The following is a 24,847-nucleotide window of genomic DNA, read 5'->3' on the forward strand; positions in this document are numbered from 1 at the left end:
GTACATTTCTGAAGGGAAGTTTAAGATAAAACAATATGCATCCAAACAAGTCACTCCGGCGGGTACAAATACTCCCTTTCTAAAATATTTGACATGCATGTTCCTCTCTATCAGCGGTTGTATAATCAACAGGGTGGCTTGTATTAGAGTTGATGTGGACACCTGTTAAAGGTGTTAATGGTCTGTCGTGTGCTCTGATCTGTTTCTCTCATTACTGCTGTGCCACACTTCAGGAAATATCTCCTCCCCTTCCTTTATTAGCCCTGTGAGATGCTAGATACACTACAGGAGGATAAGTGCTAAACTTGTGCCGTTTATGTAAAAAAAAAATTTTTTATGAACTTTTTTTTTTTTGATATTTTCGTTACATTTGTTATATATTTTGAAATACTCCAATTTAGCATTTTTAATGAATCATTCAATATTTTAATTGAATTTTAAGTTATTTTAGTTAGTTGTCAATAAAAACAATTTTTTTTCACTTACTACTTTTTAAGTTTAAGATTTTCATCTAATATTAATACTTAATTTTATAATACTAATTTTTAGATGAAGAGAAGTGAGGAAATATGTTTTTTGTCTTTTTCGTTCTCTGTTTTTCCTAGTTTGTTTTGTGTATGAAACTCATTTCTTGTATAGTTAGAATGTCCAACAAGAGGTGTGACACATCAGTTATCTGGTTCACAAACACTTTCAAATCCACATGAGCATCAATTTGTATTTAACAACAAATCTTCACTTTCTTTCCTCTTCTTTCTTTCCTCTTTTTTTTTGTGAAAACTTGCATTGGTAATAAAAGTTCAGTGGATTGGCAACCGCAAGCATTTTTAAGCGTCTAAATGACATTAAGTATATTTTTCATTTATTTTAAACATTTTCTGTGGTAATAATAAGTGGTATTTACAGTGGGGATCGAAAGTTTGGGCACCCCTTGCAGAATCTGTGAAAATATTAGTAACTTAAAAAAAATAAGAGAGATCATACTAAATGCATGTTATATTTTATTTAGTACTGTCCTGAGTAAGATATTGTACATAAAAGATATTAACATTTAGTCCACAAGACAAAAAAATAGCGGAAATTATTAAAATAACCTTACTCAAAAGTTTGGGAACCCTTGGTTCTTAATACTGTGTTCTGTTACCTGATGATCCTCGACTGTCTTTCCGTTTTGTGATGGTTGTGCATGAGTCCCTTGTTTGTTCTGAACAGTTAAACTGAGCAGCGTTCTTCAGAAAAATCTTTAAGCTCCTGCAGATTCTTCAGTTTTCCAGCATCTTTGCATGTTTGAACCCTTTCCAGCAGTGACTTTATGATTTTGAGATGCATCTTTTCACACTGAGGACATTTGAGGGACTCAAACACAACTATTTAAAAAGGTTCAAACATTCACTGATGCTCCAGAAGGAAACAAGATGCATTAAGAAATTAAGATGCATTAAGAAAACTTTTGAGCCTTTTTGATCAGCCGAGGATCATCAGGTAACAGAACACAGTACTAAGAACCAAGGGTTCCCAAACTTTTGAGTGGGGTTATTTTAATAATTTCAGCATTTTTTTTGTCTTGTGGAATAAATGTCAAAAAAAATTATGTACAATATCTTACTCAGGACAGTACTAAATAAAAAATAAAATGCATTTAGTATGATCTCTCTTATTTTTTTTTAAATTACTAATATTTTCACAGATTCTGCAAGGGGTGCCCAAACTTTCGATCCCCACTGTATTTATTGATTTTTTAGTTCTTTAATTTGTTTGTTCATTTGTATTATTATTATTATTATTATTATTATTATAAAATAAATTATTTAATATTTATTATCTTATAAATCCAGAACGTCCACCAGGGCACTTTTTATTTTAGCTCGTCATATTTTTTTTTCAATTACATAATGTTAGCATTGCCAACCCCAGGTCATATGGCAACACTAAATGTTCCTAGATTTTACAGGAACACTTGGAATATTTTAAAACTACTCTGAAATGTGGAAAGCTAATTTATTTGACTTGCGGTGAACTCGGCATCAGACAGACCTGCAAAATTCATCAGCGCTATCTCAGTATCACAATCGCATTCCTGCTTTTCAGCCTTTAATGTTGCGGACAGGCCACGGAAAAAGTTTTATTTGGCTTTGTTGTGCAGCTTATTGCGATTCTGACACCGCGACGTGTTCCGCAGCCTCACACTTGGCTTGTAGTTGGGTTTCAGCATCTTTTGTGAACAAGGGGCTTGGAACCGGTCCTCAGGACGATGGTAAATCGGTCCAGTGGGAGCTCTGTGTAAGTGCTTGCACAGGTGTGGCCAAGCATGAAGCGTGTTGGCCGTCGTTTGACTGAGACGAGGGAGATGCTGGACAACTGAACAGCTGATTCATATACGATGGACAGAGATGGTGAGAGAGAACAAGACTGGCCCAGAGCTGACGGCGGGGAAGAGGGAACATGTGAAGCTGACTGTAGAAGCTATTAGCAGTTGAGGAAGAGGTCAGAGCTATTGTAGTTCACAGTGTCACCTGATAGTGTTATCGGAAACTTTATTTAAACAGTCCTCTCTTTAAAGGAATAGTGCACCTAAAAATTATGATTCTGTCATTTACCCATCCGTTGCTCTGAAATCTCATTCATGCTTAGGTTAAATTAAAAAATTGCTCCTCAAGACATAAAGCTCCAAGTTTCTTGTCATCGTTAAAACCTGCCATGATATGATTGATATGTCTTGATGCAGCATATTTGAATTTGAGTATTCAAGAGTACTATTTATATCTTTTTCTTGCACAAAGTTATTGTTATTGTCTTCATAATATAGCAAACAGATCATATGGATCATTTTATGGGACACTTTCGATTCCCAATATAAAAAAATAGCTTTTTGGACTATTTTTATATATATATATATTTTAGATGCAACCATTCATCAGTGTTTCATATTGGAGCTCAGTTATTCTATTGCATGTGTAGTTGATCTATCCTTCAATTTGCATTTTAGCATTATTCTGTGTAACAGGTGTTTAGTCCAGTTAATATGCTAAAAAAACATTTTTAAGATTACATTTTTTTGTTTTTATGACACGCAAGTTATATGTATTCAATTGCATTGTTTCACCTTGAGCCTCCTTCATGGTCAAAAGGGACCAAAGCTTTGAAATGTGAAAAAAAAAAAAAAAAAAATTCAATAATATTTTTTATTGATTTATTATTTAGAATTTTGGGGATGTTTTATGGTAATATGCAATATTGTTATATGGTTGACACTTTAATATGATTTTTTTAACCTACATATTCAGTAAACTTTTATAGACTGATAATTTCATTATGCGTTTTTTATTTATTCAGTAGTTAATTTCCTTTAAAGTTTTCTTTAAAGTAAGATTTCATTGTAATATGTAAATTTATATTTTTTAAGAGCTACACAAGTGGAATCTGTTTAGTCTTTTTTTATCACAGCTGTGATATTGATAGTTTTCGTATCAGTGCTGCACTCTATTAGAAACCATGACATAACTTCCTCATCTCAATGCCTTGAGCGTCTCTGCAATGCGGCTGGGTTTCTCTTCACTGCAGTATCGTGTTAGTCTATTGAAACTTTCAACCTCCGCCTGGATCTGCAGTCCTGGAAGTTGTTTGTGCGTCTGTCTTTGTGGAACGCTCTCCATGGAGCCGGTTTCTGCAGAGTTGTGCGTGTGTAATAGTGAATGGAGCCCGGCTGGAGCCCAGCTCTCGCTCTTCTGTATGGGCAATCTCTCACATCAGAGGATGAGTGCCACTCACCTCTCTCATTCACCTCCTGCCATTCTGCGCTGAGAGATTAGTCCGGGGTTAGAAGGTTGTCCGTTTCTCACCTACAGCCAGAACCCACCTTTTCAAATCTAAATTTTAAGTAGTTCACATAATAATCTACTCATGTCATTCCAAATCCTAATGCTGCTTATTGCACTTTTCAGTGCGGTTTGCAATAAACGAGGACTGTTGATCAGATAATTTTAGGTCTGCTCCACTCCATTTAATCCAACTGAAATGCTAATTCAATCTCCGTTGCTTTAAAGTGTTTGAGACTGATTGAGCCATCAGTCTGATCATCAGATGGATTATTTGGGTGCATGTAAATGCATCTAATAAATTCAATGACAAACATAAATGAATCATTGAATGAACAATGAACCAATTCATTTATAAGATTCAAAAGAGTGATCGGTTCATGAATATTCTCTCATAAAACATGTTTTTCAGTCACTAATGTCTTAAATTTGCATCCGTTTCTCACACACAAGTGATCGTATGACAATAGAAGAGTTACATAAACTGCTTTTATGATGTTTGTGCATCTTTTTGAAGCTTAAAAGCCCTAGTCACCATTAATTATAATTGCAAAAGAGGGTGGAAAAGGCTTTAAATTCTCTTTTTGTATTTTGTGGAAGGGTTTGGAAAGACATGAGGGAGAGTAAATGATGAGAGAATTTTCCGTTTTCCTTTAACACGAAGGCATATGGTATTATTGTGGCTGTCCGGGAATGTCTTGCTGAAATCCATCTCGGTGTGTTGTTTCAGAACGACTCCCTGCACCCGCTGTGTCTCCTCAGAGCCCCTGAGTTCTCATGTTCCACGCTGCTTAGAGCTCATTTCCATCGCATTAGTGCAGCTCCCTTCTTTTCAGCCACAGAACACTGTGTACCTCCACTGTGTCTGTTGGCAAAGCACGCCAACTGTGTGCAGGGTTTACATTATGTGCTGGAGGCGATACCTACATGTTTATGTGTAAAATTGTTGCATAAGACCGATTTATTTGAACGTTAGGCCTTATACACACTCTGCACAAGTACTTGAATGTAAAAGTTTGCACACGTTTAATTTCATGTGTCAGTGTGTTGTGCCAAAACGTCAGTGCAATATATAACAGAATAAAAAATACCTTCAGAACTCTTGTCACCTCATTAAGAATTGAGGTTATTATAGGAATAGTTCTCCCAAAAAATGAAAATTGTCATCATTTACATTTTGAATAATGCCACAGGAGTTTTTTTGTCAATGCAATGAAAGTTAATGGGGTTCGGTGTTGTTTTGGACATTTACTTCCATTGTTTGGGTAAAACATTCTTAAGAATATATTTATTTGTGTTGCACTGAAAAAAAATATAACAGGTTTTGAATGACATAAGGATGAGTAATTGATGGCAGAGTTTTAACTTTTGGGTGAGTTATAACTTTATGTATACATAAAATACAACTACATTTACACACAGTACTTAAGTGAGGTATTTGTGACTAAGTAAAATAAAAACAAAAATTATATATATGTATAGAGAGAGAGAGAGAGAGAGAGAGAAAAGCCAGATCTACTGTTCAAAAGTGGGTTTGGGAAGATTTTTAATGTTCATCCAGGCTGATATTATTTGATTAAAAATGCAGTAAAAAGAGATATTGTGAAATGTTGCAATATAAAGCTAAATAAATTTTAATAAACATACATTTTGTTTATTTTCTGAAATATATTGTTGAATGTAATTGATTTCTGTGATCTAACCTAAAAATGCAGTCTTCAGTGTCACATGATCTTCAGAAATCATTCTAATATACTGATTTACTGCTCAAGAAACATTTCGTATTATTATCCATTTTGAAAACAGTCATGCTGCTTCATATATTTATAGAAACCTTGAGTCATTTTTTTATTTAGATTTTGATATAAAGCATTTATTTGAAATGCAAATATTTTACTACATCAAATTTCTTTAATGTAACTTTTAATCAATTTAATGCATTCTTGATGAATACAAGTTTTAAATAATTTTTTTATTTTATTCATTTTATAAAACTTAGTGATCCCAATCATTTAAATGGCAATGTGTTTTTCACGTTAGGTTTTTTAAAAGATAAGTATACAGTATTTTTAGTGTACTGAAACTATATTATTTAGTTGTTGTGGATGAAGTACTGGAGCAGACTGTAAACACAAACAACCAGACACAATGCCAAGAGCTTTAACCGGCCTCTGTTTAAACATGACTGCTCTCAAAGCCAGTGGTTGGAGTCGTTTGGGGAGACTGTGCCCAGTGCCAGCCAGCTCTATTCCTCTCACTGCAGTCGAGCCAGACCGCCGTCCAGTCCGAGACGTGACTTCCTGACCCTGCCGGCTCCATTCTGTGCCTGAGCCGCTGATGGCTGTTTGGCCCTCGACTGTGCCCGAGCTTTCAAGCTTCTGAATGTGTCTAATGGGGTGGAATGAGCAGGTCTGTGGGGTTCTGGCGGGAGATGCATCCCCCCTCCACCATCCCTACACCTGCCTCCCACTCCATCCACCAGGTGTTTCCCAAAGCTTCCTGTGAATTCCTCATCCAGGCCAAAGGAAACAAGCGTCTGAGAAGTGCATTGAGGTCGTCTTTGTATGTTTGTGTGCGGGCTGCCGGTCATCAGGAGAGGCTTTTCATTAGTCTTAAGAGCCGCTTGCTGCTAAGTTAATGTCGGAAACCTGAGGAATTTCAGTGGGTTAAATGGATAATGCTTGCACTGTGCTCAGGCCAACCTTGATGCAAATGTGCCACCGTTAAGCATGCTTAAGAATGACTAATATCTAGAGGGAGTTTAATGTGTCTTTTAAAGCATGAGTGTTTCATTTAACTCCTTATATTTTGCAACTGGAAGACCCTAGAGTCTATGAAAGGACCCCTGTTTGGCAGGTTTGTTCCTTACAGCAATGCATGGAGTTGCTTCTTCAGTGAAAGTCCCTCTAGTGTAGTCAAGAGGGATTGCGCTCATGCTCTCCTACTGTAACATGCTTCTTTGGTTGGCTGTAACCTCTCATCTGGGACAAATGTATTGAATCGATTTGGGCTGAGAGCTGACAGACCATGAGTTAATTCTCATGCATTAGCATGATGCATGCATTGTAGAATTTGTAGCATGCTAAAACAAAACAGACAACATCTGTTCATGTTTTCCATTGTTATATTTAGCTGTGATTCTTAGAAACATTTTTGATTTTAATATTTATTGACTTTTGTCAGTGCCTCCCTTTTCCCCCCCTTCCCCTGCTTTGCGTGGGGCCTTGTGATGTTGCACAACATTTTATTCATTGTTGTTTTCATTGTATTTTAAGACCAACAATGTTCCCAAGTGTCTTGTTTAGTTTTCCTTTGAGTTGAAGTGAGTTTCAGTGACATTAAAGATGAGTTTCATTTATAGAATAATGGTACAGTAAATGTAATTTAGGAGAACTATGCAGTTATCACGAGGTTTTATTCATTTAGTTTATTAATACATTGTTCTGGACCAGAGAAAGTGAAAAGGCAGATATACACTAACATTCAAAGGTTTGGGGTTATTTTTAACTTTTCTAATCATCAAAGAATCATCAAAAATAAATAAATAAATAAATTCTCATTTAGAGCCAAATATTAAGCAGCACAAATGTTTTCAGCAATAATAATAAAAATGTTTCTTGAGCAGCAAATCAGCGTATTAGAATGATTTCTGAAGGACACTGAAGACTGGAGTAATGATGCTGCAAATTCAGCATTGCATCACAGGAATAAAATACATTTTAACATATATTGACAAAGAAAACAGATATTTAAATTGCAATAATAGTTTACTATTTTTTACTGTATTTTATATGTATCCAATAACACTGAGAATTACTAATCCTAAACTTTTGTGTCTTTTTAGTGTCAGGAATAGTGTTATTTAGCATGCCAACAAGACGTTTATAAGACTTTTTTATTTTTTTCATTGAAGACCTCATAAGTGAATAAGATATAAGCATTGCTTTTGAGAACCAGGGTTTCCACTGTTATGAAGAACTGATAAAGCTGCAATTTCTAGGTCTTGAAAATGAATGCAAAAAAAAAAAAAAGAAAAACGTAAGGTATAAACATTTCTAGCTATGCTCAGCTCCAAAATATTGTTCCTTGTGAGTACAACCTTTGTTTTGTCCATCTTTCTTCGAATCTATCCAGAAGTCATGGAAATTCAGTGATCAAAAGGAGTGGGAACCCTGGAGACTGTGCAGAGCAGCTCAAAACACCCTTCTCATCTAATCTCTACATCTCTATAAAAGAGTCCTCATCCTGTTTGCTGTATCTCGCTCTCTCTCTGCTCTTGTATAAATCCTCAGGAATGCAGAGGCAGGTGGGAACAAGTGCTCGTTTCTTGCTCTCGTTGCCTCTAGTGTTAAGGATGTTTGCTTGTCCTTGCACACATGGTCACACTTTGGTCCGTGTCAATCCTTTAAATTGATTAAACTCACAACCAAATTAACAAAAAAGCCAAAATATAAAAACTTTTAATCCGTTGAGTTTTCTACTGTAAGCGTTTTTGAGTTTGAATGCTTCTATGATACACAGAAATGCTGTCTAGGTAGGCCACAGAAGTCATTTTTTTTCTTTCCTGTATGTTTGCAGAACCCAACCCATCTCATTCAGCTTTCATCAAGTAAACTGACTTCAAACCTTCGCTCTTTCTTTACCGTCTCTGCTCCCGTCCCGTAAACCGCACCATCACGCCAGCATGAAACGATAGGAAATGAGGGCTTGAAATGAAAGAAAGTGGTCTGAGAGAAAGATAAACAATTACCGCACATTTAGTTTGGCATGTTCTGCCCTTTCTTCGTTTTTCCCTCCTCATCAAAGCGCCTTTGAAGCGTGCTTGGTTCTGCAGCGTAATCTCTTTCACTTGTTTTTCTTTCATTAATAAGCTACGGCCCCGTGGAGCTGTCAGTTAGCTGTTTAAACGCGGTCTGCACTTTCGTTACGTGCTGTTGAAATTGGATTTGTGTTTGCGGTGCTTGCCAGGACAGGAAAAAATTTCAGCATTGGGGTCTTACCGCTAGTCCGATTTCTTTCCTATAAGCTCGAGCAAGTGAAAGCTTGTTAGCATAGGACTTAAATGACAAAAATCATGATCTACAGTATGCCACCACCAATGTTTTAGCTCATTTTAGTGTGCACTTAGCTAGGTCAGTTCACCCCGAATATGTGACCCTTGGAGCACAGGTATATTTGTAGCAATAGCCAAGAGTACATTGTATGGGTCAGAATTATCAATTTTTCTTTCATGCCAAAAATCATTAGGATATTAAGTAAAGATCATGTTCCATGAAGATATTTTGTACATTTCCTTCCATACATATATAAAAACTGCATTTTTGATTAGTAACTTGCATTGCTAAGGACTTCATTTGGACAGCATTAAAGGCAAAAAAATTTTTTTTAAACTATTAGATTTCATATTTTCAAATAGTTGTATCTCGATCAAATATTGTCCTATCATTACAAACCATACACCAATGGACAGCTTATTTATTCAGCTTTCAGAGGATGAATAAATCTCAATAATAATTGTGGTCCAACGTCACAAATGTTAGTTTGTTGTTGTTGTTATAAAACATGTTTGGAAGAGCGTGAGGGTGAGTTAATGATGTCTGTTTTCATTTTTAGCTGAAGCGATCCTTTAATATTGCTTTACTCTGGCCGAATGTGTCTTTAAAATGGCTGTAGATGAACTCTGGTCCTAAAAAGCCGTGCTTTGATTACCAAATCATCTTGATTATCATTTTTTTAACCTCTCACTCCTTCAGTAACGTCCTCCCTCTTCGCCTGATTTTCACCCTTCCCCAAGTCCTCTATTGGCTGACAGAAGTTGCTTTTTGATTTGGTTAAATTGAGACCACCAACAGCGAGGTGTATGAGGGAAAAGTTTGTTTGAATTGGGGTTTGTTTCTTCTCTTTCCTCTCTCCCTTCTGTACAGATTTGACATGAGTTGAAGCCAGCACAAGGGTCTTGTTTCAATTAGTAAAAGAATACTCGCTCATCTAGCGAACTCCTTTCTGCCTGTGCTGATTTTTGTGGTGGTGCACTATTTTACTCTAGATGATGTGTTTTTAAATGTTTCTAGTGCATTTCAAGTAAACCATGTGTTTAAAATGTTTAATCTAGTGTGCACTACTGTGAGTTTTTGAAAGAAATTGACACTTTGATTCAGCAAGGATGCTGACGTTTATAATGTCACACAAGATTTATGTTTCAAATAAATCCTGTTCTTTTGAACTTTTAGTTCCTCAAAGAATCCTGAAAGAATCCATGTCATATTTTTCTAAATAAATCTGAAGCAGCACAACTGTTTTCAACAGTGATAATCAGAAATGTTTCTTGAGCAGGAAATCAGCATATTCAAATGATTTCTGAAGGATCATGTGACCCTGAAGGCAGTTTTAATTTTAATTTGTAATAATATTTGGAAGTATGGTTTTACTGTATTTTTCATTATTTATTAATGAGACTTTTTTTCAACAAGATTTTTGGATACTTTGCACTGCCAAGATTGGCCAAACTAGGGATGGATCAAGTAGGTTGAATATAATTTAGTTTAGTTTCGTCCTGCACCTCAGAAGGTCTGAAGAAGTTCAGAATGAAGGTGTATAATTTTTGATGTCCCTATAGGCTTTTTAAACGTGTTGCATGAGGGTAGAATGACATGAATAATATTGTTTTAGTTACTAAAATATTTACAAGTGTTTCATATATTTCCCTTTTTGGTCAAGCTCACTTTGACAGCTTTTTTCTTTTAGAACCCATCCAACTCGAATATTATTTTATAGTAATATAAAACCAGTGTTTTTTGCATTGCAGTGCACAATAAGTCCTATTTCTGCTTTGGTGGGAGTGTGTGTGACATGAATTCATCAGTAGCAGGCCTTTGTCTGGTTTGTGGGTCGATGAGACCGTTTATAGTTCACATAATGCATTACTGCACCGGAAAGACATTAAAATGCACATTGCATTTGCTGAAATTGACTTATTTGAATGCAGTATGAAAGTTATTTGTTTTTTCAGATAATTAAAACCAGCCCAAACCTGCAGATATATTGTGCATCCCTAAATAATAAATAACCCACATTCATGGCATTGGTTTAGCGTGTTGACACAGTGTGGTAATAAAGGTGACGTGTTTTATGTGTTTACATTGAGGCCCTGGTTCAGTGCACTTACCTTCAGCAGCGCTCATGACAGCAGACCTCCGGGGTCAGAGTTGAAAGGTCGGGTCAGACGATTTAGTCTCGGCAGTGAAAGACCGAAACGATAGATGGAGGGGGAAGTGGGTTCGGTGAGGGAGGTGTGAAGGTCACAGGGCTGGAAAATGAGAATTTAGATCTAATGTCAGGGTGAAAATAGCCAGAGTGGCCCAGCTGCCAGCGCAGTGTGTTTGCCTTGCCATTAACTCGCCCTCGGTTTATTTTCAGAGCCTTGGATACAGCCACTTTGTCTGGGGTGACAGGGCCTCCAGACCCTATAACGTATAGCACGCTTTGATATATAGAGCATGAAACAAAGAGCGAACAACTTACAGACGGCTTTTTCCTATTGGAACATTGAAATGAAACATGGGAGTACATGTCTGGTATAAAACGTGAATTTTATTATCACTTTTTGAAGTGTGTGCTAGGTTGTTGTTTTTTAAGAAATTTCAGGATCCATTAGACTGATCAAACATGACATTTATGATATTACAAAAGATTTGTATTTCTATAAATCCTGTTCTTTTGATCTTTGCATTCAAATAATCTTGAAAAATATGAAGCAGCATGACGGTTTTCAATAATAAGAAAGGTTTCAACAATATAATATAAAGGTTTCTGAAGGATCATGTGACTCTGAAGACTGAAGTAATGATTCTGAAAATGCAGCTTTGCGTCACATGAATAGATTATTTTAAAATATACTTAAGTAGAAAACAGTTTTACAACAAAATTACAGTTTTTATTGTTTTTGATTAAATAAATGCATTCAAATTATTTAAAAAAAAATATATAAAAGCTTGTTAGGTTTACAACCTTTTTGCATACCAATAATATACAGGATTTTTTCCCGCCAAATTCATGTCAGATCATAAAATTCCTTGCATTTGTGTTTGTAAGCACAAATGTGGTGCTAATTTCCATGCAAGCTTTATTTTTGGCCGCTCATCTTGTAAGCTGGACCAGAAATGTCTGGAGTGAAAAGCACTTAAGGAAGGTGAGTGTTAAGCCACCCGCCAATAAACGGCAGGAGAGATAGAGAGATAAAACGAGGCTCGGGAGCCTGCGCCTGTAAAACGCTGCCCTGCTGAAACATGATCCTGTTAAAATATTTTCCCATCATTAAGCTGTCATCCACAAACCCCTGATACACAGCCCGGCCAGGCACTACAAGTGAGTGTGTATTTGTGTGTGTGTGGCAGTCGGGACGCTGTGTTTATTTGATTTCTGTCCCGTGGTAATGTGTCGAGTGAGGCGAAACGACTCGCCCAACTGCAGGTTTGTGTAAATATCTGAATTCTGAATGCGGTTTGATGCTCTCCTGAGGACCGCTGTGTGGTACTCTGTATGCATGCCATAGTTTAGAATGGAGGAAGAGGGAGGGATCTTTATTTACACACGTCTGTCAGAGAGCACCTCTCCTCTGCTCATTTACAAAGCCTTGTCCGACCGCTGTTTGTGCGAGAGTGTGTTTACACGTGTCATTCAGCGACGTCTGCCCTGATGTCAGCTCTAACAGGGCGGTCTTGCCATCTGTGTGGCGTTCGTGAACGCCAGAGAAAGTGGAAATGAAGCAGAGAGGGTGACTAGAGCGTCAGTTGGAGGAAAAATAAAAGGGTTTTCGTTGTGTAGATGTGACCTGGCTGTTTAACTGACCTGAAGGGCAGCATTGGCTGTTAGTCCAGGTCAGCCTCCCCATTTTTTTTAGTGCTAGGTAGATCTTACAACCTAAATCAATGGAGTACTGCAGGGATGCCATTTTTACAGTCCAGCCTGAAAGTTAGCATCATATTGGTTCCCTGCACAAAAAGCCAATGGGATTTTTCCATTGTAGATGTAGAAAACAACATTTTAACATTTAAACAAATCTGAAGAACCCTTTTCCTCAACAGAGAACCTCTTGGTCCAATGCAAATGTTCCATGGATGTCCAAGGTTCTTCATAGAACCGTAGATGCAATAGGAAACCTTTATTTTTAATTGTTTAGTGAGTTGAGGAGTTTCCCATTTTGCTACTTGTTCGCCATTTTTCAAAACACATTTTTCAAAAAATCACAAGTAGGGTGTTACTGATGTATTTTAAGTCATAGAATAAAATGTGAAAATATATCTTGAGCTTGTGTTTACCACAGACCTTGTTTCAGACATTTAACCAAAAACACATTTAGTAAACCCATTGACTTCAAGACATTGGAACTGTTTGTTTCTGGGTTTTAGGACTCATTTTCACAGCACTATATTCTCTAGTGGTAAATATTGGCACCTTATGCTTCTAGCTTGCTAAATTCTCACGTTATGTTCTGAAGTTTCTACAACATGCAAGCGTGCATTCCTTTCTCAATGCAGGGGGCACTAAACCATTGACATGTTTATAACATATACCCCAGTAATAAAGCATGGTTTAATTGCACAGACATTAGTAAGCAACTCTATTGCCCCCTTTTGCTGTAATGCAAAAACCACAGGTCTGTGTTTGCATACTTGCGTAGACAGTGTTTCTGGCCACGGCGTTCAACACCTGATCTGAATTCCACCCCTGTACTTGTTAACCGTGTGTGTAACCTCCAATTTAAACAATTGGCACGACATGGCAACTGTTTGCTCTTTGTGTGTGTCTCAAAGCCAAGATAAGATAGCAGTGGTGAAAGCAAGTGTGCGCGCTTGTGTCTGTCAATGCACAGACCTGTCCTTGTTCTTGTGTGTGTTTGCTGTTATGTTAGAAGGGATAGGCCAGGCATTGTTCGGGACTGTATCGAGCAGGAGGGAATGTGGACAGCATGGTAAATGTTTAGACAGGTTGCAGTTGGAATTCATGACTGTAGTGCACACAATAATGTGTTTTACTATGTGTACCACTATTACTATTGCTCCTACTCCGGGTTAGAGAAGCATGTGTGACTTTGACTTTTGCATGATCTAATACCACTCAGAAAGTCTAAATATCTAGTTTCTCTCATCGAGTCTTTTCGGCCTACGAGTACTTCTAAAAAATGAAATGGACCTCTGCAGAGGAAATAGGCCCCAGATGTGCATGAAATCATAGTGAATGGTGAAAAGCCGACATCCCGCCCTATTTAGACCCCCTTGGCTCGCAGTGGGAGGGTTTGGGTTCCCTTCGTGGACCATGGTGGCCTTTAGGACCCAGTTTATGGTTATGATTCGGATCGAGGTGTTGTCTTTCACAGAGATTCCTAGCCAGCAGTGAAGTCGAAGATTTATGCCCCTGATTAATTGCTTTTCTAATAAATCTCAGGTATGGACCCCGTGAGGGGTGCAGAGGGGTGGAGGTTTTAAAGCAAGGGAAAATGAAGCATTTCTTCAGGACTTCAATACTTCAAGTTTTATGAGCATTCAACCTGTACAGTAGATTAACCGGAGGATAAAAAATATGGACTATATAAATAGTCAATAATTATTTAAATGTTAGTGATAATTGGTCCCTAAATTAAATTGGATTATATAAAAGCATCTCTTGAACAATTAGACCTTCACAGTAAAATAAACAGGGTGCACAAGTATAGAAGTTTTAAGACCGTGATTACAACTGGTCCCATCAAAACATTATAATATAGAGTATAAATGGATAAATGGCTTTGAATGTCGAAAAAATCTGTTACTACTTTTTAATTTGAACCATTGCAGAGATTTAGAGTTTTATGAAATTGGAGAAATCATTGACATCAATAGTGCATTACTAAATTAAGCCAAAACATACCTGCATATCCATGTTTCTTTTTCAGCTTGATTGGTTTTTATCTAAACCAGTCGTCCGTGTCGTTGTATCTGTCATTGCCACAACCATGTGTGTGTTTCTGGAGCTTTCTGATTTTATCTCTGATTTATTATTGTGTATTTTCTTTAAACAGCCGTTCATGCGATATGACGAAAGGTGCTTCTCAAACACTGTTCTTCTTTTCTTTTCTTTATCCTCTGTATTCCTCACTATGGTGATGTCAATGAGCCTTAGCGAGTGCGGGCCGTCTGTCAACATTACCTTCATTGTCGTGTGAAAGCAGGTTGGCAGGAGGACTTGAAGACGGATGGCGCTGTGCTCGTTGTGCCATTCTTTTAAACAAATGCAGGGGAATGAGAACTGCAGGATTAAACTGGTTTCAATTTGTCCTTTCAGCCGTCATAGCTCACTTCACTTTCCCCCCCCCCTCTGCGCTTATGGACTGATGTTGGACTCTTAACCACATCCTGCCTCGGCAGAAGACAAAAGTGGCTTTAGATCAGCTGGAAAGAGTGGGACAGAGAGCATGTCAGTTCTTGCTGCTTTTTCCCTCTTACCTGGCCTTCAGCCTGTGCTATCACATCCTCCTCTGATAGCGCTGTGCTGAGCTAGCGAAACTGACGGATTTATGGATGCGAAAGGAAAAAAAATCTGCTCACATGGTTCGCTAATGCACATTTGGCTTTTTTGAGTTGTTTTTTAGTCTTCATGATACCCTCTGCTATCATTTTAGAGACCGGCGTCAGCCAGATCAGGTTACCGGGAGATAGCAGGAATGGATAGGTTAAATAGATTTGGAAACCCATTGATTTTCTCCATGTTCAGCTCTGTTATTGGTTTATGGAACATCTGCATTGTTATACTTGAATAAAATGTGTTGTCATGATGATGAGCGTGTTTTATTTGCTCTCTGTAGCTGTACGTGTGAATCAGCGCTCAAAGCCTGATTCAATATTTCCCATCTGTGTGAATGTATACAGTAGATGCAGGAGTGCAGATGTGGCGCTCGTAACACATCTCGCAGAAAAACTGTTTGAAGGAATAGTTCCCCCTCCAAATGAAATTTTGGCATTTATTTTCTCACCCTCATGTCAGTCCAAAACTGTGTGCTTTTTGTTCACTTTCAAAAGTTTGAGGTATTGAAAAAAGTCATTGGTTATTTTTTTTCAGCAAGAAGTCATTAAAATAATCAGAAGTGACAATAAAGACATTTACAGTATAATGTTGCAAAAGATTCCTGTTTCAAATGAGCACCGCTTTCTATTCATCAAAGAATCCTGAAAAAAAGAAGCTTTTTTTTATATGTAATGTTTCTTGAGCAGCAAATCAACATATTAGAATGATTTCTGAAGATGTAAGACTGGAGTAATGATGCTGAAAATACAGCTTTGAATCACAGGGATAAATTACTTATTAAAATATATTCAAATAGAAAACACTTACTTGTACCAATATTTCACAAAATTACTGTTTTTACTGCATTTATAACCAAGATAAATGCAATCTTTGCAAGCAGAAGATACATTTTTCTCAAAACTTACAAAAAAATCTTACCAACCCCAAACTTTTGAATACTAGGCCTATATTCCATATAATTAAGCTTCAGAAATAAGCATCATAAAAGCATCATAAAGCATACTGACATCCACCCTAGTTCCCATTGGCATGTTGATGAGTCATGTGAACTATTTTTGCATTACTGAAGTTTTACTGCTCCGGTTCTCATTCAGTGTAATAAGAAGTAAGAGTGACAGAATCTCGTGACTAAAGCTTTACGTCTATGAGCTTCTCCTTTCATAGAGATCTCAGAGAAAGTTGCTAGACACATGAAATGCAATGGAAATAGAACTTGAAATTGGACACACAATCATTTGATTTCTGAAAAATCCTGTGCATCATTTTAAAAGCAAGGAGATTAAACTTAGATCAAGCACTTGCGTGCAAACACTGAATCTTCGAGAGAAATTTGGGGACAGGCTATGAGGAGGGAAGGCCTTTGCAGTGGTGAGCTCAGTCTGGAGACGTGTGGCCAACAGAGCCGCAGAGATAATGTCCAGCCAGACTCCATCTCTCTCTCTCTCTCTCTCTCGTCTTAACTATTTGACAACCTTTATCCAAGTGTCTTCTGCATGAACCGCTGTGACTCCCCCGAGATCACAGGCTTCTGTAAGTATATGCTAACTCCAGTGTTTCCTGCACCACGTTTCTACGGCAAAAGAACAGTTTTTCCAGAAATGTGAGCTTGCAGTCTAAATTATGATGAGGTATCAAAAGCCAAGACCCGTCTTTACTAGCTGAACTCAAAAACAAACATATGTCGTGAGCAGCGTGTAGCCTTACTCTGTCTACGGTGATTCTATTAATGAATCAGTCAAAAATATTCACAGCAGGAACCAAGATATGTTCATGCTGAGCTGCATTAAAAAACACATTTAGAACAGAGCTTAGGGAAATGTTTTTGTTGTTTAAGGAACTGTAGTCATTCAGTCATACCAGCTGCTAAGAAACTCTGGCTATCCGGTAGAAAGTAAGTGATGTTTATCTGCTCCTGCTATTCTAGTAGTACGGTTGTCAAAAGTGTCTGAGAATCATTTCCCCCCATGGTATTCCCAGAAAAGGTTTGTTTCCCGGTGGCTCAGACCTGTTGGAACAGGCAGAGTCCCTCATTGCGTGTCCAGAGGGCAGTTACTGACATCAGCCCCTTATTGCACACTTCTTTCTCTCACCCTCTGCATCCCTGTGCCCTTGCAGTTCGGCGTTAGTCGTTCATTTACAGAATTTATAACAGGTTAAATAAATTAATAACTCCTTCGTCTGAATTAATCATATTTCAGATTTTAGAAGAGTTCACCAGCATTGACCAAGAGCTGTGTAAACAACAACTATTTTTACTATTAACTATAATAATTGGACCAATAATAAAATATACAATTAAGTCTGCTATGGAGTTTATTATTATTATTATTATTATTATTATTATTATTATTATTATTATTATTATTATTATTATTATTATTATTATTATTATATATTTATATGTGTCATATAATAATCATCCTGCAACCTGGTTTATTAATAAATAAATAAAAGTAATAAAATAATGTAATAAAATTTATATATATATATATATATATATATATATATATATATATTTGTATTACATTATTTAATTTATTTATTTTATTTTTTAGAATAAAAATAAAAAAGTCTTTGATGCTTTTATTGAATTGGTAAGTGAAAAAAAAAATGTTTTGGACTGTTTCTCTTGTTTTTAGTTGTATCATCCGTTTGTTCTGGTTACTTCCTGGTTTCCCCAATAATGGAAGTTGCATCTTTTTGCTAAATCTCTTTACAGGCTCTTGCTTGTACCAGCAGCCAAGATTCCTTTCCAGAGCGTGATCGCACGCTGCACATTTAAGGGCTGTGGAGTGTGACGTTTAACTTGAGCATATCCAAATATCTGTAGCACATCCTTCACTTTAAAGGGCTCATATTCTGCACTTTTGTAGCATTTTATTCCTTTCCCCTGAAGGCCATTGTAACATTAGTCAAGGTTTCTCACACCAGAACAGTTGTGATTTAGCGCTGCATGACCATTATCCACCCTCTCTTTGACCCTTACAACACTTAGACTGTTTTTGCTACTGTACCTTTAAGAATTTTCTATAAAAGAGCTTTACGATTGACTAACCTCCACATACCTGCACAACTCTCTCTTTTATTTTGCAACCAGCAAAAAAAAATCCTGTTTTTAATTTTGCACTCATGTAGAATTCTCTTGCATTGCTTCAAATCCAGTGACCCTTGCTTGCTTGTCATCAGCCCGCTCTGAATAAGTCACCTCACTCTTTAGGGCTCTCGGTATAGTCTGCTGATGACAGAGTGATGAACACGGGTGTGAAAACCTTTCCCTCACTGCTCACCCAACAAATCGCCGCCCCACAAAATTCCTTTTATTTACACGTTCCACAGGGTCCCATGTTGTCTGTCTTGTAAAAACAGGACGCATAGTTTCCACTGCAGGATAATGACAGACGGATCCTGCCAGTAATGGTGGGACTTTAACAAGGCTGCTTCTTGTTGAACTAAACCCACATAATCAGAGCGGGCTTTAGCATGCGGGTGCTTGTCCGTACGTGCAGCGTGACACTGAACTTTTGCCTCGGCCAGAAATAAATGTTTGAAGCTATACAGAGATCTGCGCGGATGCGTTTGCTTGTTTACACTGCGGTCACAATGGTGCGTGTGTATTTGTTTGGCTCTGTTTGACTATCAGCAGCCTCCTTAAACACATGCAACTCAAGGTCCAGGAGGCCATCTGCTTTTCACCTTTTTTTCCCTCCTGGTTTTTCAGAGAATCTACTGAATTTGACATACTAATGCACTGACCAAATACAACTATTTCTTGTTTTTGTATTCGTAGGGTCAGTACCGGCCTTCAGACCTCCTGTGCCCTGAAACCTACACCTGGGTGCCCATCGAGAGATGCATTCCTCGCCTTGATATCTCTGCTTACTCTCGTCTCAATGAGAACGCCAGAGCAGGTGAGCCTTCAATGGGATTGTTAACCTGGAACAAAGCAAATCCTCTATCATGGTGCATCTCACAAGGTCACTTTTCACACTCCCAGATAACTTTCACAGATTACAATAGAAAAAAAAATATATATATATATACAAAAATATAAAATATTTTTTTGTATATAAAATATTTTTGTCAGTATTAAAAATATATATTTATAATTTTTTATTTATATATGTTTGCTGTTTTTAACTTTTTAATGACAGTTAAGCACATTTTCTCATCTAACTGTAATTACTATGACTCATCCGTTGCTTTACTTTTTCTCTTTACTCATTTAACATTTTATTAAATCTGCATACAGGCAATCCACTAAATACCAACAAATACTGTTTATTAATATTTATTTAAATAATATGTTTAAAAATATAATTTGAATATTATTAATATTATTATTATTATTATTATATCAATATTATTTTATCTTTTTTTAAATATATAATTTTATCTTTTTATGTCCTATTTTAAGTCTAAAATGGGCTTTATTTTCTATAAGCAGTATATAATATCTTGTTTTTTCTTAGATTTTTTTTACATTTTCACCCTGATAATTTAATAATTAATAATTATTAATAATACTATAATAATAATAAAAATTATTTAATAATATAATTTAATGTAATTCAAATGTAAAGATTTAAGACTACGTTTTAATTTTTAAAAATTTAATTTGAATATTATTAATATATTATTATTTTATCAATATTATTTTATCTTTTTTTAATATATAATTTTATCTTTTTATAATCTATTTTAAATCTAAAATAGACTATTTTCTATAAACAATATATAATTTCTTGTTGTTTTTTTTACCCTAAGTTGGTAACCTTTGTGTAATAATAATAATAATAAAAAAAATATATATTTTTAATAATGAAAGAAATATTTTAGTACATAAATTAAAATGTTTTTTAATTAGAAATGTTTTATAATATTTTATATAAACTTTTTTATTTATAATTTTTATGTCCTATTTTAAGCTTTTTTTAGGATTCATTCTCTATAAGCAACATATAAGTCCTTTTTTTTCCAAGTTTTTTGGGGTTAAACTTTCACCCTGATCAGTTTTTTAAACCTGGTGAGATTCATCCACCACGTCACCTTTTCTATCGCACATGTTCAGAAAGATCCTGTAGCTGAACCTGTAAATACTCAAAGACACTGGCAGCTCTTCCCTTTTCCAGAGCCAATCTGACAGGACCTCCCGACAGAGTCATAGGTTCGGCCAACCTTCCCCTAACACAGATGACTGAGCTTATCAAATAAAGTCTGTTTAGTGTCAAAATTGCAGCAGGTTATTGGACTCCGGGCCAGAACGAGTGAAAACCAATGAAGATCAATCACCGCAATCACCAATCCATTTGACCACGTCATGACACTTTATTATCAGACTTACTAAGCAGTGTGACACTTCGGTGCAGTCTGTATGGGGTGACTGTAAAATCAATATCATGTAACAGCATTTCCCATGACTGTCATTACACAATATACGTCATTAGTCTCAGCTTAATAACGGTAGCCTTTCGGCAAACTTGCTTCTTGGATGCCATTCCATTGGAGCTCAATTTGTAAACCGTCAACTGTGTTTATAGATCTCAGTTCTGTGAACAAAAGGAGGGGTGCGTTGGTCCTGCGAAATGTGTGTTGAAATAACAGGACTGGATCCAGGCATGGAGAGCGTCCAGGATTCTGCAGCGGCAGTCAAGCGGGGTCAGTGCTGTGGTCACGGCCCAGAACTGTGGGCTCGATGACGATGATAATAATAATAGTAATAATATCAGTACCGACAAGCAGACGCCATGCCTGGACCGAAGAGGGAGGGAGAGGCGCTTATGCTCTTCTTCTTTTTCTCAGATTTTACATTTTAGTACTCTACAGCAGTCAAAAGTTTGGACACGTCTTCACAGTGTTTGTTATTGCTGTTTTCCACATCTTAGAATAAGAGCAAAGTCATGGAAACTATGAAATAACACAGCTGGGAGTATGAGATTATGTAGAGACCAAAATGTTTCTGCTGTCCTGACTTTAGATCTGTTTTTCACTGTTTAAAGAACATGGTTTATAGAGGCGTTTCTGTTATTCTCTTAACGTTATGAATTCATTTTTGGTGCTGGGTGATAAACTGCAGCAGAGGATGAAGGGAGCATTGGCACGTCCACTCTGGACAGACCACAATATGTTTTTTTTCTTCTTATTATGATCTTTATCCATTCATACCCTCATGTCTGTTTTAGGTCTCCTCTGAACATAATGTTAAAGGAGTAGCTGACCCAAAAATGAACAATCTGTCATTCAATTAAGCTCATATGCATTTTGTTTTACATATATATTGCCATTCAGTGGTTTGTGGTAAATGTCTTTGAAATACATCTCTTATGCTCACAGAGGCTGAATTTATTTGATCAAAAATATAACATTTTGTAAAAATATTGGTACAGTTTAAAATAACTTGTCTCAACTGGAATATATGTGAAAGTGTAATTTATTCCCGTGATGCAAAGCTAAATTTTCAGCCTCATTACTCCAGTCTTCAATGTCACATGATCGTTCAGAAACAATTTTGATTGTGCTAATTTGCTGATCAAGAAACATTTCTCTCTATCATCAGTGTTGAAAACATTTGTACGGATTCATTTTTGTTGAAACGGTAATACATTTGTTCAGGATTCTAAATATAAAGTTAAATGTTTGATCAACTTCCTGTAAACTGACACTTTCATTTCTTGGTGAACCTTTTTTTATAAGAAACAAAGATAATAGATAGCATTTTAATCTCACCCATTTTATCATGGCATTTAGCACACTTTCCTTTTCATCGGGTTCATCTGTCTTCAAATTTGACCCTGTCAGCCCTGTAAACACACTGGGGCAAGAGTAAGTGTGCCTGTTCTTCTCTTGTGTGTAAATATTTAAGTCAAATCTGAGGGCTTGGATGGTAAATGGAGCAAGGTTGAGGTAAGGGTCAAGGACAGATTACACTCACGGTCAGCCATTGATGAAGAGGGTGCCAAAACTCTATGATCCTCATGGAAGTGTCATGGAAGTGACTAATACTGTTTCCATTTGGAGTAACGTGTCAGCTGAATATGGCATTACATAGTTTCCTAGCCAGACGCAATGCAAAGTGTCCAAAGTCAACTAATATGTCCTTATTGAAAATGTTGTGTGAAGCATTAAAATTGCAGCCAACCATATTTTATTTGAGTGGAGCCTGAGTGTATTCCATTTGTGACCCTGGAGCACAAAACCAGTCTTACGTCGCTGGGATATATATTTAGCAATAGCCAAAAATATATATATATATATTGTATGGGTCAAAATGATAGATTTTTCTTTTCTGCCAAAAATCATTAGGATATTAAGTAAAGATATTGTTCCATGAAGATATTTTGTAAATTTCCTACTGTTAATATATAAAAACCATAGACTGTATAAAAACATGGACGTAGTGTTCGTGACGTCACCCATAGGTTTCCAAGGGTGCTTTTTGAAGCAAAAAGTGTGCAGAGCTGGCTATCGCCATCTTGGCAGCGCATTACCGCGCGTCACTCCTCGAAAATGGGCAAAAAGGCGGGAGCTGGTTGCTGAAACCACGACCCACCTAGCGCGACTGCAGTGTCAGCAGCAGCAATACACCTGTCAGTCTAGTGGCCACGCCCTTAATTATGCAGAACTTTAAGGCCTAATATAATTTAAACGGAGTTATAAAAAAAAAAATCACCCCCTCACAGTTGTCATGAAGGGTAAAATTAGCTATATAGACTGAAATAATTTTTGGAACCAGGTGGTAAACGTGTTTTTCTGCTGTAAAGTTATGCATTTTAACATGGGGGTGGGGGGGGGGGGGGTCTATGGGATTGACTCCCTTTTGCAGCCAGCCTCAAGCGGCCAGTCGATGAATTACAGTTTTAGTCACTTCCTTGTTGGCTTCACAAGAGAGATTTGGACAACTTCAAAGGCGATTCTCTCAGTATTTAGGTTTTTTTGCACCCTCAGATTCCTGATTTTCAAATAAATGTATCTCTGCCAAATATTGTCTGATTCTAATAAACCATACATCAATGGAAAGCTTATTTATTCAGATTTCAGATTGTTGTATAAATCTCAATTTCAAAATTTTCTACACTTAAGTACAATCTGATTTTACAACACAACATTTGTGTCAATTTAATTATGGTGTTTCATATGACTAATTTATGTGAAGTAGGGCTGTCAAAATTAGAAACAAAATCACATTTTAGGTCTGCGTCAGCTGTCAGACAACCTCATCTCTGGCATACGAAATGCAAAAACGATGTAAGTGTTATTGCATTTTATTGATTTTGTTTGCCTATCCAGTTGATCCCACTAGATGCGGCTTTGCTAAGTTGTTTGTTTCTATATTTTGCGGAAAATAAGAGCATCAGTGTGGAGATGTTGTTTTAGTCAAAACTGAAACCAAGCCATTCACACAGAACGCATATTTATCAAATTTTCTAGAGGGACATCGCGTCTCGCACAAGAAAGCAGCATGTTTAGAAAGTCATGTAAAATGAATCTAAGTTCTAATGTTTCAAGACTTTATGGCGGTTTTTCCCCATCCCACTGTATCTCATGTTTTTAAATTACAAAAGTAGCCTACTCTTTGTATTTGGTTTTCGGTCCTTTCTATTAGATTGTATATGCATTATTTTATACACATAATTTTAAACATCATGTACTTTTTTTTTCAAAGATAGTTGTGTTATTTTATTACACTTTGGAGAAACGTGCATAATATTTTGCGCAATGCGCCCTCTTGTGTCCTCAGGAGAGAAGCCAAAGGCTTTTTCCCCCCTAACTGAAATTATGCCTTTTAAATTTGAATATGATTCGAATTTTGATCATTTTTTTGTGGAAAATTTAAATGTAGTTTTTCAGTCATTTTGACAGCCCTAATGTAAAGCAGGATTTTGCTTGTCGTAGTGTGGCTGATTAGGACAAAACAAAACAAAGATTAAAGTTAGACCAGAGAGAATTTATCACATTGTACCTGGTTAGGACACGTGTTACGGCCTCTCTTTTTTCAAAGTCAAAACCGCGAAGGTTTTAAATTATCTTTATTTTTTTATTCTTTTTGAGAATGATGCCAATAAGAATGACCTCATCATAATCCTCATGGCTTCCCACACATTTCATACTGGATTGCAGATCTTGGGAGGCCCTTGGTCTTGTTTGACCTACCTCTGCGCTGACTGGCAACCAGACGCAGACCTTCGTTTCCCCCAGTGTTTTTAAATCGTTCTGGTGGTGCCTCTAGTCCTACATGACCTGTTATTCTTGGCCAGACAGACCAACTATTTCAGGCCTGTTTCTCAGCAGAGCTCAAGGCCAACGGTCTGACAGTTGGTTACAAGGTTGATGTTTGGATTCTGTGGAAGCCGCATCAGGAACCCAATGTAGAAATGGCATTTATAAACTCTGTGCCCTCTTTCAAAAACTGAGAAGAACATGATTATTTTTTTATTTACTTATGTCGTTCCAAACATGTTACGTTATTTCTTCAGTTG

The 24,847-nt window shown here is 36.7% G+C and overlaps 1 protein-coding gene across 8 annotated transcripts in view; it reads left to right on the top strand.

The window, feature by feature from the left end:
- The window catches only part of LOC127970343 (arginyl-tRNA--protein transferase 1), a 73,774-nt gene that overhangs the window by 42,240 nt on the left and 6,687 nt on the right, over positions 1-24,847 (top strand). For all 8 annotated transcript variants that reach the window (XM_052572865.1, XM_052572867.1, XM_052572869.1 and 5 more), the window contains one exon: positions 19,162-19,282. In XM_052572865.1, the coding sequence (XP_052428825.1) occupies positions 19,162-19,282 (121 nt within the window). The remainder of the gene's footprint in view (positions 1-19,161; positions 19,283-24,847) is intronic.

Source organism: Carassius gibelio, chromosome B13 (assembly GCF_023724105.1).
Source record: "Carassius gibelio isolate Cgi1373 ecotype wild population from Czech Republic chromosome B13, carGib1.2-hapl.c, whole genome shotgun sequence".
NCBI lineage: Eukaryota > Metazoa > Chordata > Actinopteri > Cypriniformes > Cyprinidae > Carassius > Carassius gibelio.